The 19,697-nt window shown below is 45.7% G+C and overlaps 1 protein-coding gene across 2 annotated transcripts in view; it reads left to right on the top strand.

Annotated features, from left to right (window-relative positions):
* GPAT2 (glycerol-3-phosphate acyltransferase 2, mitochondrial) overlaps positions 1-19,697 on the top strand; it is a 1,776,577-nt gene that overhangs the window by 267,838 nt on the left and 1,489,042 nt on the right. For both annotated transcript variants that reach the window (XM_086944751.1, XM_086944750.1), the window contains exons 2-3: positions 15,483-15,672; positions 16,171-16,284. In XM_086944751.1, the coding sequence (XP_086800877.1) occupies positions 15,607-15,672; positions 16,171-16,284 (180 nt within the window). In that variant the 5' untranslated portion in view covers positions 15,483-15,606. The remainder of the gene's footprint in view (positions 1-15,482; positions 15,673-16,170; positions 16,285-19,697) is intronic.

The raw sequence follows: 19,697 nt of genomic DNA, 5'->3' as shown, positions 1-19,697 counted from the left end.
CGTATTTAAATGTATTTTCCTTTCTGCCTTAACATATTTTTCCTGTTTATTCATAATCATGTTTAAATTGGAGTATTACCATGTCATCATATTTAAGGGTATATATTTGTTGACCTCTTCTAGAACACCCAAAAGTAGATCAACAAACCATTCCTAAAGCTGAAGATTAAAAATCCAGGACCCTAGATTTGTATCGAACTGATAGGAGTGAAGAGGTATACTGTTCCAGTATTTGGAGTAAAGGTGGGAAAATTACCTGATATGAAGGAGGGCTTTATTCACTATAAGCAGTGCAGAGTGGGATGTCCGCAGAGACCCAAGTGATAAATAATGATGACATTTGGTGTGCAGAAAGCAATTACCATTAGTAGCTCAAACATAAAGGAGTGAAAACCTTGAATATTAAGATCTTTGGTTTTGTCTGACTAATGTTCCACAATTTGGCCATCATCTAGCTGGTACCAGGCATCCTGCAGTCTCTAAGTTTCACCAAAGGGGATGATGGACGGAGCGTTTGAGCAAATCAAACACTCTCCCCCAGTCAACTGATCTGGGTATAATCCATCACCATTCTTTAGCTCACTCCACCACCCCAGTTCAGACATGGCCATATGCAAATCAGTCTGACCCTGTGCCTCATGGCAACAGTCCAGCCCAAACTGCAAAGCCATGTCTTCCCTGGACAGGAAACAAGCATCCTGGGACCGGTTTTGGGTTCATAATGATGGATTTAACCCAGATCCTTGTGACTGGGGGTGAATGTTTGCATTGTCCAGCATTCTGTCCATCAACTGTTTCTTTTGCATATGTCGCCCTAAGTGGGAAGGGTATGCCCAGACATAGGTCCCGTGCTCACTACACCACTGGATTTAAGCTAGCCTGGCTGATGACGGGTGATGCCCAGAAACCAGTCCCAGGATGCTTGTTTCTGGTCCAGGGAGGACCTGGCTTGGCAGTTCGGGTTGCACTGTTCTCACAAGGAACTGGGTCAAGACTGATTTGCATATGGCTGGGTCCAAACTGGAGTGGTGTGGTGAGAAAAAGAATGATGGATTTAACCCAGATCCTTGTGACTGGGGGTGAATGTTTGCATTGTCCAGCATTCTGTCCATCAATTGTTTCTTTTGCATGTGTCGCCCTAAGTGGGAAGGGTATGCCCAGACGGGGCTCCCGTGCTGACTACACCACTGGATTCAAGCTAGCCTGGCTGTTGACGGGTGATGCCCAGAAACCGGTCCCAGGATGCTTGTTTCTGGTCCAGGGAGGAACTGGCTTGGCAGTTCGGGTTGGACTGTTCCCACAAGGAACAGGGTCAAGACTGATTTGCATATGGCTGGGTCCAAACTGGGGTGGTGTGGTGAGCAAAAGAATGATGGATTTAACCCAAATCTTTGTGACTGGGGGTGAATGTTTGCATTGTCCAGCATTCTGTCCATCATTTGTTTCTTTTGTATATGTCTCTAAATTTCACAGCAATGTCAAAAGATCACCATCAAAAAGTCTGTTCTTCGACATTTACTCTAGCCATCATGATTTAGGTGCCATCCTTTAAACAAAATTCAAAGAACCTTGTAAGGAGGTCCATAATAGCAATGTAAACACTAAATGAAAGGTCAGATAGAAAGATTAACACATGTAGGGAAGCTTTTTAAAAATGAAAAAAAGATGCAGAGATGCAGTCCGTAATTAATGTAGGCTCCTCCTAGTATAAAGTAACTGATATTGGCAACATTGGCTGATAGGAGCAGTTACTTAATATAAGCACTCAAAGTTTAGAAGAACTCCAGACATTTTACATAGGTTTTGAAGATCTAGTATTTTGAATCTTTTGCTTCCTCCTTATGAGCTATGTTTGTAAAGGGTAACATTCTCTTCTGAGCTGTTTATTTTTGGCAAGATGATTTTCCAGAGCAGCCATGAGTTTAACTCAAATCAACCCAGAACTGAGCTCCAAAGGGTGGTTTTAAAACCAAGCTGAGCCAGCTCAAATTAACGAGTCACAACTGTTATTAGAAGAGACTTGTACACACAGGCTTGTTTTCTGCTGAGTTTCTCCAGTATTAGGGGTGTCTTTCATAGATTCACATGCTTGAATATTCCCCGTCGTCAAAGTGGGAGTCCCACGGTACATAAAATAGCAGTAATATATGCATATATAAGTAAAATTATTATAATTATAAAAAATACATATATATATATAAAATACAGTAAACTCAAAAGTACCATAGAACTGAATAGGCCCATAGAAAGCCCAAGGGAGAAAACTCAACTTGGTAACATATCAGTGTCATTATGTTTTGGTCCAAATTCCAGCCAATCAAGCTGCAGTTCCCTCTAGAACCTTCTCCTCAGAAGCCCAAGACCTCAGATTTTCTACCGCACGTCATGTGAAGGGAGTCTCCCTGAGCTCTGCTCAGTTTATTCTTCAACTCTAGCTGTTATTTCTTCAAAATGTCTTCAAATAAGAAATCTTTGTTTAAAGCCTGCCCTTCCTGTGGTAAACTGCTCCTTTTCCATGAGGATCCTCCCAGTAAATGCATTTACTGTCTCTACCCAGACCACGAGGTTAAGAACTGTAAGTACTGTCGCACTTTTCCTCCCAAGACTCTGAGGGATAGAGAGGCCCGTCTCCTTCTGTGGCTACAGAAGTTGAAGACTTCAGAGTCTGTGGTTTCTGATGTGGAGAGTTTTTCTTCAGGCATTTCTAGATCCTCTCAGAAGCGAGGGTCTGAAACTGAGGTTCCATCTCCTTTTCTTAACCACTTGGCTGCTAAGGCATTATTAGGCTTATCATATAATTTCCATTGAAATCAATGGAAAGTCCATGACGAGTTACCCTTGTCATTAGCGGCGAAGAGGTTAAGAAGAGTAGACTGTTAGAATCCTCCAGGATTGTTTCCCCACAGGATTTGCTTCAGGGCACGTCTACGGGACCTGGTTCTCTGACGTCTGCGCGCAAAGCCTTGCCTTCCTCTCAGAAATCCGGCATAGGCTCGTCGACGCGCCCGTCGACGTCTTCAGCGATGACGAAGTCTGTAACCTCTACGTCGACGACAACATGTTCTATGTCATCCACTGCTGGGTCGGCGACGATCACCTCGTCAACGACAGCCCAGGAGACGAGACCCATTACGTCTATTGTTAAGATCTCGTCGACGAGTGTCAAGTTGATGCCGTCGACGAAGAAATCATCGTTGACGCTCCCATCGTCGACGCGAACACCGTCAACGGTTCCGTCGTCGAAGCAAATACCGACGACGAAGACCAAATCATCTAAAAAAAGCTCGTCGACGGGCCCATCGACGTCGACGACAGCCGCGTCGACGGCCATCGCATCAGCGACGACGATTCCGTCTACGGCTAGCTAGTCGACGGTTACTTCGTCATCGGCGACCAATTCATGACTCCGTCGACGGACAAGAAATCTTCGTCGACTACGAAAAAATCTTCAATTTCTGCGCCTCAGGTTGGCCATACGACTACTGCTGTTACATCAACAAGCTCGTCGGCATCTCATCCTCCTCCGGCCTCAGCTACCACTTTTACAGTGATTACCGCTTCTATCTTGAGAACTGTGCCTCTCATTCAAATAAGTCCAATAAGGAGTGGAGCACGTCTTCCTGAAAAATTGTTTCAATCAGGTGGAGAGGAATCCGACCATGAGTCGGAGGTGGAACAACTGTTCGGACAGGCATCTAGTCCATCTGACTTGCACATTAAGTGCCAGGAGTACAGTGATGAGGGTGACGAAGAGGAATACGTCGAAAGTGGGAATGATTTATTTCCTGTTGACGAAGCAGAACCTGTTACACAAATACCTTTATCTTTAGTCAAAAATTTACAGCACATGCTTGATGACTATAACCGCAGGTTCCCTCCATCTACACTTGCCTCCCCAGCATCAACCTCAACCCCTTCAAGCACCTGCTCCGGTTCCACCCGCGTCACCGGAAAGAACTCGACCTGACACTGACAATGAGAATCATGCTCCTCACGACACTGATGACGATGATGTCGATCTGAATGAGTGGGACAAATACAGGGCTCAAACACCTTCCACTCCGCCCACCTCACCTCTTGCATCGCCTCCAGTGGACATTGCAAACTTCCGTAATTTAATGGTCCGTGCAGCGAAACGCTTTCATCTCACTGTCGAGAAACAGCAACATGAAAGTGAATGCTTCCTGTATGATTTTAAGGACGTTTCACAAAGACAATCCCACACAATTCCAATTATTGACTTTATTTGGTCAGAGGGACTTAAACTCATGGAACATTCTAACTCAGTACCTGCAGTCTTGCCCAGATTAGACAAAAAATATAAGGCTCCAGCGTCCGCTCCAGCCTGTTTAGTGTCACAGCCAAAAGCAGAGTCGGTTATTACTCGGGCAGCACAGAAAAGATCTCGTAATCCGGCTACACCACTCACGTCTCCTCCTGATCAGGAAGGCCGCAAGTTGGACTCTATAGGGAAAAAGTTCACTACAATGGCGCCCACTACTGTCAGAGCGGCAAATACCTTGGCAATTCTGGGCCGTTACGACTGCCAAATGTGGTCCGAGATTGCCGCACTGATTCCTCAAATGCCTGAGGCCATCCGTGCAGAAGCGCAGGCTATTATCCAAGAGGGAGAGGTAATTTCCTCTGAAATTATTGAATGTGCGCTCGACATTTCATCCATAGGTTTTCGCCAATTAGCTGGGGCTGCAGTCTTGAGGCGTCAAGGCTGGCTGAAATCTACAACATTTCGCCCAGAAGTACAAGCAAAAGTCCTCGACTTACCATACGATGGAGAGTCTCTATTTGACAAGCATGTAGATGATGCTCTTGAGGCGATCAAAAAGGACACCAACACCGCAAAGTCCTTGGCTACTCTCCAATATAAAAAGCGGCCCTTTCGGGGGGCACGAGGTAGAGGCGGTGGCTCCTCTACTTTTCGTGGATCAGGCCAGTATCGCTCATAATACCTACAGCGATAACCGCCAGAGAGGGTCTTACCAAAACCAGAATCGTCAGTCTTCCTCCAGACCATACCAACGGAAAACAACTTATAGAGGTGGCGCAAACAACAAAAAACAGTGACAGTCTCAGTTTCTTTCGTCTGCAGACTGTGCATCTTGGAGGTCGCATCTCAAAGTACTTTTGCAAATGGTCCGAAATCACCTCCGACCAATAAGTCCTGGACGTTTTCTCCAAAGGCCATACCCTGGAGTTCACAAAATTCCCTCCCACTCGTCCACCTTCGGGGCCACCCTCCCCCACCTCAAAGAACTCTTGGCCCAGGTAAAATTAATGATCCAAAAAGGGGCCATCGAGGTAGTGCCTGTAGGAGAGTAGGGTCTGCAATCCTATGGTCACCCCCGATTTTTGCTTTTTGCTTCACTGGTTTACAACTTTCCCTGACTGTGGGCCTGCTAATCAGACCCACAGCCTAGCTGTTGTCTCTCTAAATTGACAACCATGTACCTTAGGTGCATTTACCAATTGGTACTGGGACACCTTATCAGTCCCTGTACAGCATACCTTAGGTATCCAGGGCATAGGTGTACCCAGGGCCTACCAGGGGCTGAAACATGTATTATGCCACCGCTGGCTGGCCATCTAAACAGACACAACTGGCTGCACGACAGCTGGGGCAAGGTTGTGTAATCACTCTTTGCTTTAAATATAGTTCCCTATATCTAAATCTAAAATGGACACATATATTCCTATCAGTCACTCCTATGGAAGGCCTTATCAATCCTGAAGGCAGAGTGCTTGGAATTATGTGAGATGGTGCTCTGGCATGAGCTGAGCCCGTTTGCAGCTTGCGGAACCAAGTCCTAATAGCTATTCCATGATAACCCTATACCATATACTCTCAAGTGCATTATAATCCTCGCGGTTAAATGCTAACTTTGGTATAGCATTCTCAAAACATGTTGAGTAAGGTGTCATACGAATTGGAATACTACCCCCTCGCCAATTCTGGCGACGGGGGTAGCAATCCACCCTTCTAGAGGGACACGACATGTATGTAACTGTGAACCCCGGTTAAGGTAAACTCGAGCCTCAGCATCACAAAATGGATGCTGCCACCACAGACACAAGTCTGACCTCCTGCTGCTGGGAGTCCTTCCAGCGAGGGAGGCTTGGAAAAAGGGTTTCCTGCCTTGGGAGGTGCTAGCACCACCCCAGACAGGATTGTGTGTATTAGGTAGGACAGGGCTGAAAGGAATGAGACATGCCTGGGGCACACAAGGTGTCCCTGTGCATACACCGGTCCAAACCAGTTCCTGGGGCACTCCAGCCCCAGAGCTGGCGCAAGACTGGACAAAGGAAAGGGGATGTAACCACCCCCCTTCCTGGTCCCACCCAGAGGAGGGACCTAGTCGTAGTGCAGCCCCCTTTAGCCGAGAAAAGGTAGGAGCGGGTCCCATTTGATTATCCTGATCAACTTCACAAGAAGAAACTCTGGACTTGGACGTTCTGCTCCACAGAAGACGGAAGAAATCTCCCTTGTGGGCAAGGAGTGTCCACCCTGCACAAGCAGGCACCATCAGCGTACAGCGGCTTCCCTTTGTCGTCTTCCTGCAAGGAACCAGACTTCAGAGCCCGACGAGACCCGGATTCCCAGACCTCTCCGCCCTCAACCTACATCTGCAGCAGAGCTGAGACCCGTGGGTGCGATGAGACACGTGGGACCGGCCATCTTGAAAGAAGCAGCACTTCCCTCCAGCACGACTTCAGAGGCATCCTCGTCCAAGTGCTTTGGGGACTGAGAAGCCCCGACCCCGAGCAGCTCCTGCACCGAAGACCAGCCCCCCAGCATCCACGAGATCTGCGAACGGCCCTTCTGCCTGTTTGCTGCTCGACACGTTGTCTGGTCACTTGCCGGCTGGCTAGTGGCCTCCTAGACGACGAACTCCGACAACTTCACTGCTGGTCTGGTTGCTCCAGACTGGCCCTTGCTCCCTTCCAAAAGAGGAGCACCCCGGACCCTCCTGGTCCACTCCAGACGCCGTTTCCACTCACCGCGTGGGTTGCCTTTGCCAAGGCCTGTTTACTCCGAATCCGAAGACAACACCGCCGACAGCGAGAGCCTGCGTGGGACTGCTCGTGCCTCCATCCTGGTCGTCGAAGACACCACCTGGTCCACGTGGCTGCAGAGACAAGCGTCCACCTTCACCTGATCGCGACGACGACATCTGGTTCCACTCCTGGTTCCACTCAAGTCACTGGCTAGTGACTTTGAACATTGTCCCCTCTGCTTTCAGGTTCTTCTCTTCACTGATCCACCCTTGGATCACACCGGACATCTTCCTCCTGACCGCCTGCAGCATCTTTTCCTCCAGGCTCCATAGACTTCAACGCCGGAACCCGACACGACTTGGCACCTATGCACCCGCAGCCCGTGGGTGAGGTAACACGAGCATTTCGGTGCTCAAGGGTAGCTTGACTCTCCTAGTGTCCAGTTCCACAGTCGTTTTGGTCCGATCTAGTCAGGGACGTCCGTACTCACCTTTTCTTAAAACTGTACTGTCCATAGACGTTTGTACGCATCTCTCGTGTGAGTTCACACTGCACACGTGTCCCGTGGGCCTCCTACTACTTACCTCAAGTTAGTATAGCGTGGTCCCAGCGATCCTACAGCCTCTGGACAGCTCCATTCCTTTGATTGACTTACACATTCCACTTACTTAGTATATGGTTTGTCGTGCCCCTAGGGCACCATTGTAAATTGTGCAACTTAAACGTATTTTTCCTAAGAGTTTGTTATGTGCTAAGCCCTCTGATCTCATAAAGAGTTCAGAGGTGTATGTTAGTTAATAAATACTTGTTTATTTTCATAACAACCTGTGTGGTGTCCTTTCACTTGGTTTTCAAGGGGTTATATGTGGTAAAACAGCTGGCTTCACATGCCAAAAGAGTTTAGCCTAAAGACTGCTTTTGTCCATGCTACCATGCTACCATTAGGATAGCTGGTCTATTAGGTTGACTTACAACCAATCACCATAAGGGTTGTTTGTACAGGTACAAGGTGATCACTAGAACTAGTGAGCATCATATATCAGGCCAACTTCTCACAGTGCCGCTAGGTCAACGCGGCAAGGGATTCTATTCCCGTTTTTTTCTTAGTAAAGAAAAAGTCGGGAGAATGGCGCCCAATTTTGGATTTACGGGCCCTGAACAAATTCATCATTTGCAAAACCTTTCAGATGTTAACTCTGCTTCAAATCCTGAATTACCTCAATCCAGGGGAATTCTTCTCCACAATCGACCTCCAGGACGCATATTTCCATGTGCCAATTCACCCCAGACACAGGAAGTATATACGCTTCACAGTCGGACACCTGCACTTCCAATTCAAGGTCCTACCATTCGGCCTCCGTTCAGCACCGAGGGTCTTTACCAAGATCATGGCCCCGGCAGCTGCCTTTCTACTCCTACGAGGCATACCATTTTATCCATACCTGGACGATTGTCTCATAAAGGCTCCGAATCTTCAACTGGCAATCCAGCATACACAGTCTTGCCGCTCCCTGTTTCAAGACTTGGGCCTTTCAATCAATTGCCAGAAGTCACACTTTCGCCCATCTCAACGGCGAGATTTTCTAGGAGCCTCTCTAGATTCTCATCTGGCAATGGTTTTTGTCTCCCAGGAACGAAAAGACCGTATGCTCCAAAAGGTACGATCCCTCCAGTCAAAACTGTACGTTTCAGTCCAGATGTTGAAATCATTCCTCGGCATGGCTTCTTCTGCCATACTGTTGATTCCCCACTGCAGACTACATATGAGGGTCATCCAAGAGGAGTTAGACAAGCAGTGGAGCAGATTTTAGGATCGTTCAACGACAAGATCCTTCTTACATCCGCATCCAAAAGGCTCTAGAGTGGTGGGCTCACCCTCCAAACATTTCAAAAGGTCGGTCTTTTCAAGACACTACTCCAACTCTGAAGCAACCGAAGCAACCGATGCATCCCTGGAGGGCTGAGGAGCACATCTCGATGGCCTGTCAGTACAAGGAAAATGGACCGAGGTCCAACGCAGTTGGCATATAAATCGCCTGGAGCTTCTGGCGATCTTCCTGGCCCTGAAGTCTTTTCAACGGATCGTTCAAGGTCAATCTCTGCTGGTGAGAACAGACAACACCACCATCATGCATTACGTGAACAAGCAGGGCGGCACCAGGTCCCTTTTGCTTTCCCAACAAGCACAGGAGATATGGAATTGGGCAATTCATCACCAGATTCATCTCACTGCCATACATGTGCCGGGTGTTTCCAATGTTTTGGCGGACACACTCAGCAGGTCTTTCTCGGACAACCACAAGTGGGAACTCAATCAACCAACTCTGAAGTTCATTTTCCGCCAGTGGGGCCATCCGCAGATAGATCTTTTTGCGACTATCACCAACAAGAAATGCCAACGCTTTGCAATTCTTCATCCCCACAGAGAGTCGAGCGGAAATGCATTTTCGATCAGCTGGTTGAACGCATTCAGCTACGCTTTTCCTCCGCTTCCTCTAATTCCACGCTTGTTGCACAGGATGAGGCTTCAACATAGTCAAGTCATCTTGATCGCACCCAAGTGGCCGAGGCGCCCATGGTTCCCGGAACTTCTCTTGTTCTCCCAGAGCGAGCCAATTCCGCTTCATCCGTTGCCTCACCACCTCATGATGCAGCAGGGGCGGATTTGCCATCCGGATCCAGCATACCTCCAACTTCATGCCTGGAACCTGAGCACCATGAATTTGCGCGTTTAAACATCGACGCAGACTGTAGAAAGGTGTTCGCGCACGCTCGTGCTCCTTCCACCATTAAAACCTATCAGTTGAAGTGGAAGCGTTTCTGTGTCTGGTGCCACACCAAGGCCTTGGATCCGATGACCGCTAAACCAGAACAGATTCTGCCTTTCCTCTTATCCCTTGCGAAGTCAGGACTTTCCCACTCCACTCTGAAGGTCTTTCTAGCGGCTCTATCCCGCTTCCGCCATGATGGCTCTTCCTCACTATATTCGTCTACAATTATTAAACAGTTTTTCAAAGGTCTCTTCCGAATGTTTCCACCCATTCGACATCCTCCACCTACTTGGCGCTTAAACCTGGTCTTGTCTCGGCTTCTCCTACCTCCTTTTGAACCCATCCATTCAGCAAGCTTAAAGTTCCTCACGTGGAAAGTTGCCCTATTGCTCGCCTTGACGTCATCTAGGCATGTCAGTGACATTCAGGCATTCACAATTCAACCAATTACAACAAAAGGTATCCAGGAGTCACAATCATGTTTCTCTCTTAGACAAACCGCTACACGACAGAAAGTAAATTGTGAGTTGAACACAGTTGTATATAAACACCATTTAAACGCACATAAATGCAACATGCAATCAGGGTAGGAATTTTTCCCATCAGTTGTCTCTCTGTACCACCACTGTTACATCATTTGGGTTATCCTTAGCCAGGAGTTAGTGCACAAACAGTCACACTAGTAAGGTGAAAAAAAGTAGATTTAACATAATATCTACACGGCAAGTGGTCGACATGTTTCTGCATATATATGGAGTTGATCCTATGCATTCATCAGGACCTAGTTGTTGCTACTGCTGTACATTAACGTGAAGAAAAGGGAATAAAAGGAATTATATCACCTGTTTGTCAGGTGTAATTTCTCCACCACAATTTAAAATAGTCATGCAGACAAGGAAAGAAAAAGAGAAAAACTAACAAATTCGTCACAGAATGCACTCTGTAGTAGTGATATTCTTGTGATCATGTTTTTAACAATTCGATTGACATGATATCACTCACCCAATTTCTGTGGGGATGGCGCCTCACCTCACCTGGCTGCAGCTCAGGTAAATAAGGAGCACCGCTCTGTTTAGCAAAATACACAATCGTGAAAACACTCCACCAACTCATCTCAAGGCAAGATAAAGAGCATGTGATGTTCTTGGTTTCATATATCTCAAAGCAAAGTTAATGACCTCAATATTATTCATTGCAATACAACAGATGTACACGTATAACATTGTGTATCAAAGGTTCAAATTACGTACAAGGATTCTAGTCTCTGGGTTTAAAATACACATATGAAAATTTGGTGGACCCCAGAGTCACTATTAATATATGATGCCAGAGGCGGACAAAACCTATGTATTTTGCTGCTTCCTATCGCGTTATCTTCTACCTCTCTTATGATGTAATGAACAGAGGAAGCACTGTGTCCAAGTTGTATTCCACAAAGAAGTATATCACACAGAACTCACTCGCTTTAGCCCCAAATAAATATTGCCACGCGAGTGCTTGGGAGCCGTAATCGACTAGATTACAAAGAGCATGTGCCGTCTACCATTCACAAACAAATGCCAAGTAACCTAAATTTGGGCGTCTCAGTTCTTACAAAGATCGGCGAGCGAGCGCTTGCTTGGGAGCCGTAATCGGCTAGATTACACAGAGCCTGTGACGTCTTTACCAATCGCAAACAAATGCCTGTCCTAAACTTAGGCAACTCAGTTCTTATAAAGATCGGCAGCTCCTCTATTTGCCACCAACTATTTTTCGCTACTGTCAGCAGAATGCACCCAAAAGCGCCGCTCGTACATGTACCGGCGCATGCAATGGAGAAACCTCCAGCCGCTTACCTCTCCGTCGGTGTCTCCCAACGTCCCTCTGGGCTATACTGGGGAGGCACCGAACGGAAGAGGAAGCGACTATTTCAAACGCGGCCCAGAGCGCGCAGGCATAACTGGGAAATGTAGTTTCCTCAAGTCGCGTGTAGGAGAAACTGTGTCTATCGAACGCCCTAATATTGCCGGCTCATTTTTATTAAGCTGTTTGCACATGTTCATGCCGCATATTTACAGGGGAACCCATTTGTTTGTTACGAGTTTGAAATAAAAGACAAAGATACGGTTTCAAAATCCATACTATGATGAAAACAATCAGTAATATTAAATGGCTAAGAAATTATAGGTGAAAGTAGTAAGCAGAGTTATCAGCATAATTAGATGGCCAAACAATTTTGGACGCCGAGGATCCAGAAAAAATACCCATTTGGAGCCCAATGTTTTTTATTGTACCTGAAACTTAGGCCTGTTTGTGTTAATGAAGCCTATACATTATATGAAAATGTGTATACCATAGTGAATTGGTGGAACTATGGAGGTGGTAAAAAAAATATATACATTCAGATGTTCTTGTATTGATACATATAAAGAGGGCTCACTTGGATCACAATTAGATATCGTGTTATTGCGGTGACCTCGTAGTGACATCCAAGGTATGGGTTCGTTGAGACCCTCTTTGTCACTATTCAACTTGTAGACCCACTTCTGTTCAATCTTAAACAAAAATTTGCCTATATCTGGACAGTGGTCCGGTATATTGGGCTGCTCCAGTATGGTCCATGTGAAATCATTGGGGCCATGTCCCTTTTCCAAAAAGTGAGCTTTTAAACGGGTTGCCTGTTTGCGGCAGCGAACAGTGCTTTTATGTTCACCAATGCGAATATTTGTCTTCCTAGTCGTCATGCCCACATATCTTTTTGGGCATGGACAGGTGATGAGGTAAATGGTGTTTTCACTATTGCAATTGGTGAATTTACGCTGTTGCCATGGGCGCATTGTTCCTATGTCTACCGTGGTTGACTTTGATGTCTGAGGACATGCGGAGCAATTGCTGCAAGGATGATGCCCTTGTACAGGCGGAAGATCCCAAAGAGTTCCAACTTGTCTGGTCAATTTGTTTTTTGTTCTGGTATGGACCAGTTGATCTTTTATATTAGGTCCTCTCTTGAAAGCGAAAAGAGGGACAGGTAGAGTGTCCCCACTCGTATTCAGAATTGACCAATGCTTTGTTATGATTTTACGTACTTGGTTGGATTTTGTGTGGAAAGTGTTCACAAATGTCATCCTTTTAGTTCTCTCTTTAGGGATAGCAATGTCCAACAGGGCGTCCCTGTTGTTGTTCGATGCCCTTTTCTTTGATTGACGGATAATTTTAGTGGGGTAATTCTTTTCACGCAGATGTTCAGACAGTTTCTCTGAAGGCTTCTCGAAGGCTTCCTTTGTTGAACAATTTCTCTTAAGCCTGAGACATTGCCCAAAGGGCAAATTCTCCCTGAGAGCTCTAGGATGACAACTCTCAAAATTGAGGAGCGCATTCCGTGCCATCGGCTTTCTATAAAGTTCTGTTGTAAGTCCTTCATTTGTTGCCAATACCAAGAGGTCCAAAAAGGGTAACTCGGTCTTGCTGAATTCCACTGTAAATTTTAGAAAATCATTACAGGAGTTTAACCAGTTATGAAATTCCAGCACACTAGCCTCAGAACCTCTCCACACAACAAAGATGTCATTTATGTACCGCTTCCAAACTCGAAGCGATACATAGTGGGGGTTGTCCTGGTTGAGTACCTTGGTCTGTTCTAAAACATGAACATATAGATTTGCTAAACTAGGAGCAAAGACACTACCCATACTGGTACCAGATATCTGGAGATAGGTAGTGTCTTCGAATTTGAAATAATTTTCTTTCATAGCTAGTTCAGCTAAGTTCATGATGAAGGCGGCTGGAGTTATAGATTGGAGATCCCTCTCTTGTAGTAAGGTGCCCACCACTTCCAGAGTCTCTGTTTGGGGAATTGATGTATATAAAGATTCTACATCAAACGAGACGAGTAGATCGGTGGAGGTGTTGAAATCGATGTTGGGTAGTAGCCGTAGCATATCTTTCGTATCTTTTCACAATTCAACCTCCTTTTCTACAGTTCTCAAAGTTGGCTGTTACACTATGTACTAATCCTACATTTATTCCGAAAGTTCCCAGTGATTTTCATCTCAATGAACCGGTCATTTTAAAGACTTTCTTTCCGGATCCACAAACTCCTGCGGAACGCTCATTACATTCCCTGGATATAAAACGTTGCCTCAAGTTTTATATTCAGCGCACTGCATCCTTCAGGAAATCTGATCAACTGTTCGTGGCCTATGGCCCCGCCTCTAAAGGACAACCTGTTACCAAACAAACTATTACTAGGTGGATTTCTTCCACTATTGCCTTTTGTCATCAGCAAGCTGGCAAGCCTCTTCCAGCTCCAGTGCGTGCTCATTCAACTAGAGCTGTGTCAGCTTCTACTGCCCTTTTTGCGGGGGTACCTCTGCGACACATCTGCAGAGCTGCTACGTGGTCGATCAGCCATACATTTACGAAGCACTACTGTCTGCAGTCAAAAGATGCAGCAGTAGGACAAGCGGTGCTCCGGAATCTTTTCCATTAAATGTGAGCCTCTGTTGCTACCCGCCTCCTGTCATAAAGGTTATCTCTCTTAATATGATATGTCTATTATATGCTTGAAATTACTGTTACCTTTATGACTTATATGATGATTACTGCTTTCTACTCTTATTCAAGCATGTGAATCTATGAAAGACACCCCTAATACTGGAGAAGAACATAAGTTACTTACCTGTAAACTGTGGTTCCCCAGTATTGGTGTCTTTCATAGATTCACATGCGACCCTCCCATCCTCCCCTCAGAGGCTCCCTTCTCCTCAGGCACTTTGGTTACTCTGTGCTACGAAAATCTGAGTCTTGGGCTTCTGAGGAGAAGGTTCTAGAGGGAACTGCAGCCTGATTGGCTGGAATTTGGACCAAAACATAATGTCACTGATATGTTAACAAGTTGAGTTTTCTCCCTTAGGCTTTCTATGGGCCTATTCAGTTCTATGGTACTTTTGAGTTTACTGTATTTTATATATATGTATATGTATTTTTTATAATTATAATAATTTTACTTATATATGCATATATTACTGCTATTTTATGTACCGTGGGACTCCCACTTCGACGACGGGGAATATTCAAGCATGTGAATCTATGACACCAATACTGGAGAACCACAGTTTACAGGTAAGTAACTTATGTTCGTATGGCATGCTCAAACCATCTTACTCTGTGAGGTAAGGAGGGCAGGGTTGGTCGTGTTCTAGTAGGAGCAGCCCAGCCCAAACCTCTAGGCAACCACATCCCCTCTGAAGGGGTATACAAGCAGCCTGAGCTCTTTTAGTTTTTTTTGTACTCCTCCCAAAAAAGGCAGATCCAGCTAGAGCCCCTGTGCGAAAGTAAGGAGGGGAAAAATGTCAGGGGCCACCCACTGCGCCTAGGGTTATTGGCACTTTTTTGTTTTTCAAAGTGAAACACCCTAAACGTCACTGGTGTTCCCAGATACGAGGGCTGTGCTATGTAAAGCAACATTTACCTCATTGATGATGCCCAATAAGGCAGAAAACTATAGTGTTGCTATGGATCCATTTGGTGGGAGTAACCTGATAGTTTGGGCTTGACTAGGCTGCCTTTGTGGAGCAGGACTAAGCTGGAATTGCTGGAGGTTGGTCCCTATCTAGAGTGGTGCAGTGAGCAAAGAAAGCTTGATTACAGGCCAGAGCAATTATCCGTGATTGACATTAATTCAAACATTTCAGAGTTGTTTTTATCTCTGCTGTTCTTTAGATCTGTGCTCATTCTTGAAAGAATCGGGTTGTGAACCCTCCGACTGCAGCAAGGATAACCAGGGTGTGTCGAGAAGGAAGAGTGGATTGACTGCGGAGACTGTGAAATTGAAACTCTAGCAGTGATGGGGCGAGATGAGGATGTCTTCTTGTCAACACAAATTGGACATCAACCTTTACGCCGGGGCAGAGTACGTATTGTAGAACTCTTGGGATTTCCATATTTTTTAGTACTTGGGTGTGGTGTTTCAGTGGCAGCGGGTCTCTGAAGAGGAAACTCTGATATCATGGAAAGATAACAGTAGTGATAAGTATTGGGTGGGAAGAATCAAAGATCATTTAGGAACACAATGGGAAGTATTGCCTATTCCTTTTCCAGTCTTGTTCAGCCCCTTACTGTGAGTCTTCAGCTGTCTTTCCTTCAGTCACTGGCATGTTTATGACAGATCCTCCCGTGGACCATTTTCTTATTGCCAGAACACATTCCCTTTGGTCATCTACATCCTCCCAGACTCCTCATGCCCCTGAAGTTAGAGGCAGAGGAGGTTGACTGATTGTCATTTCTTTGAAACAGAGTATAGTCTATTCTTCCGTGCTTCACTACACACTCTCCCCTGCCTCAGTGACATGCTCTTTACGCTATTTTATGTGTCAAAATTGATCACAAGTATTTATATGTTTTATTTCAGGTGCATGACCTATCTCTACGTCTTGGAATGAAGATAGGAAACGTCACTCCTTTTCTAGGAAAGTACCGCCCCAATGTTGGGCGCTGCTGCCAATCCTGTAGCCCCCGGAGCTGGGTAAGGCTTTGTTTTGCAGATGGCAGGCATGGTTTTAAATTAGTATGTTAGCAAGTTCCCATGATCCCTAATTTTTACATATTGCTCTTTGTACCATTACTGTTGGTTCAGTGGTCTGCTCTCTGGAACGCTATTCCTATAGTGCCTTTACTCGTTTTGTCAAAATGTAGGACTTTCCTGGATTCAAAATACCTACATCTGGCAAGGGCCCACTTAGGTCAAGGAGAACTGGACATTTCTTTTTATATTTTCCTCTCTGGTGTGTTTGTACGTTAAGGAAACATGCATGCTTTCAGAGTTTTAAACACCATGTGGTCATTTGTTTGCTGTATGTTTTCTGAAGTCCAAAGTGACTTGCTTTGCTGTCTTGATCTTTGTTTGATTAATATAGTAACTGGTTATGTTCTTAGCAATTGCTGTGCGATTTTTCTTTCCCATTCTCGAGAGTGTTTGAAGGTACAGATTTTTTTCTAATTCCTTATCCACCATTGTCAAATGCTCAATTTACAGAGACAAGACTAGCCGCTTTAGTATTCCAGTTGCATGCACAATATACAACAGGTAAATATGATGAAAATTAAGTATGTACTAAATAAGACGGATGTTTATGAACCGGATTTCTGTCTGAGTTAACTGAAAATTAAATAGAATTTTGCCTATTCTCTGAAGGAAACCAGTTCAGACTAGTCCATTTTACTGATAAGGCAACAGAATATTTCACTCCTAAGCACAACACGACCTTTAGTTGCTCTGTAAATCTGCAGTTATTTTCTAAACAAACCATTTTTAGGTCGAGCAGACGTAAAAAGCAGGCTTTGTCTGAGAAGACATCTTTTGCTGGCGTGTCTGGAGGAATGTGAGACAGCGATCGCCCACGCGCTTCGCTGTCTCAGATTCCTCCTTGAGGGCGAGCACGTCGCCGTGCACATCCCCTGCCTCGCATTCTCTCTCACTCACACTCAGTCACGCATGTGCACACAATTCCCTCGCGCACACATGTGCACACACACTCCCCCCCCCCTCCCCTTCCCCCCCAGGCATACACACAGGCAGGCACGGAGTCCCCTACGGGGGACTCTTACTTCACATTAGCCCTGGGCCCCACTCACCGGCTGCTCTCTTCCGGCGGGGCTCCTCTCGCGCTCTGCTCCTCACGGCGCGTCTCCTCTTCTGGATCGGGGCTCCCTCTGGTCAGAGGAGCCCCGCAACAGGCGCCACACTCCTACTTCTCCCCGGGCCCCCTCCTGGGGACCCGGGCTACCCAGGACCGGCAGGGCGCTCCATGCGCCGGCAGGCCTTCTTCTCCCGGACCTCAGGAGGCGGGACTTCCGGTCGGCCGCGAGCGGATTGGCCGGCCGGCCAAGAGCTTCCGGGTCGCCGCGGGCAGCGCGGCGGCCCGTTCTTCTTCAAAAGGAGGCCAAAGGAACATTTTCAGTCTCTCGCATTTCCTTATGTGTTCTGGGTGTACTGATGCTATCAGTTGTTGTACACTTTAAACAAACTGCTCTATGCAAATGTAAATAAACCAACAAGTCGACTAGCACATTAAAATAAATTTACCACATAGAACATTTGGTAAGCACATTTTATCTCACTGCACAGCTCTCTTAACTGTTGTTGATATTCTGTTAGTTTGTGATCGCATGCAGCACGGATGGTTTCTTAAATTTCCTTTTGAAACCGTAGGACAATCTAGCTTAGCATTTAAAAGGATAATGGTAGAAATCGCCATATAATTCGCCGTGCAATAGTGTACGAGTGGATTTCTTGCGAGATAAAAGTATATTCCTAAGCTGGAGTTTTAGTACAAAAGCCAAATAGAAATCGTGCCCATGCAAGTTAAAGGATTTGTAAGAAAGGCACGCACCGAGTGTGGAATTAGTCTAAGAGGCTTTCCTGTATTCCTTTGCATGCCAGACGGTAGCAGCTGGCCTGCCCAGCAAATGTCAAAATGTACCTTTGCTCTTTCTGAACATCAAGGACATATTGGCAAACAGACTCTTCAAAGTATGTAACAACATTTTCTAGGCGTGAACCATGGTAGAGTATACCAACGCCTTTTAAAGGACTGTCTATTGTTGGGGTGTGTAGAGATGCGAAGAGAGAGAGAAAAGCAAGTCTGACAGGAAGCGAAAAACTTGTTGGCCCCTCTCACTTCGCGCCATATTTCTGTATCCATACACTACATCTCTGCAAATAGTCCCAGTGTTTACAGAGCAAATTGTCTGGATCCCCAGCAGCTCTGGTCGCATCCTATAGCCTCTTCCCTCTCCTCATATGTGGATTTCAGAAGCAACTTTCACAACCACATGAACAAGCAGGCTGTAGTTCTTAAACCCTAGGACAAGCATAACACAGTCAAACTGCATTTCGGTGTGGATCTGACATTCATCGACATTTCGATTCTTGTACCCAGGATCTAAATTTCAAACTTCTCTCACGAGGTGGCTATCGCCCATATTAATATTTTTGAGGGTCGGTGAAATATCCTTCAGAAGGGGGAACACAATCACAACGCAGAACCCACTTGTCCTATATTACTGACGAGACTGCATTGCATCTGTTTGAGCTCAGTGTCCATCAATGCCGCACAGTTTCTCTTGACAATATACTTCACACTTGCACTGGCACCTCTGTCTTCCTATGTACTGAAAGGGATGCAGTGCTCCCGCTTTCCCACAAGTTAATTAAATACATTTCTGCTTCCTCTCTAAAATTGAACCCAAACAAAGCTGAGTTAATTCTACTCCATACAAGCAACTCTCCTGCCTAAGTTAAAAAAAGAGCTCAACTACCATCTTCCATAAATATCAGCCCTCTCTTGTACAATCCGCAAAATCCTTTGATTTCATCACTGATTTTAACATTAACCTACCCGCACATATCTATAAACTTGCCAAATCAGCCACAAAGCAACTACACCTCCTAAGGAAAATCAAATTCTGTTTCCCCTTGCATATTGAAGGGTTGTTGTTCAATGCCTGGCCCTTTCACTCATCGAGGGAGGCAATACTCTTCTTCCGGGACCACTGAAGTGATCATTTGCACCTTTCAAAGAAACCCTAAATACAGCAGCCTGCACGTACCTAATGCAAAAAAGTCAGAGTCAGACCATACCACCCCTATCCCTAATCAGCTACACTGACTCTTGAAGCCCACATTAACTTCAAAATTCCATTCATTACCCACACGGTCATGCACGCTGGCCTTCCGTCCTACCTCAAAGACAAACTCAGTACAACTGATGGTGAAAGATCCACAGAGGGTAAAAACACTTCCTTCTTAAAACCTCTAAATAAAGGAAAAGTAAAACCATCAAACAAGCCATGTCTTTCCTGACCCCAAGAATTTAGAACTCCATCCCCTGGAGCCATCCGAATAAGTTCATGTAGCCTTTCATTTAGGACTAATCT

This window comes from Lissotriton vulgaris, chromosome 11 (assembly GCF_964263255.1).
Source record: "Lissotriton vulgaris chromosome 11, aLisVul1.2, whole genome shotgun sequence".
NCBI classification, from domain to species: Eukaryota; Metazoa; Chordata; class Amphibia; order Caudata; family Salamandridae; genus Lissotriton; species Lissotriton vulgaris.
The sequence above is the reverse complement of the archived record's forward strand: the minus strand, read 5'-3'. Positions and strand labels throughout refer to the sequence as shown.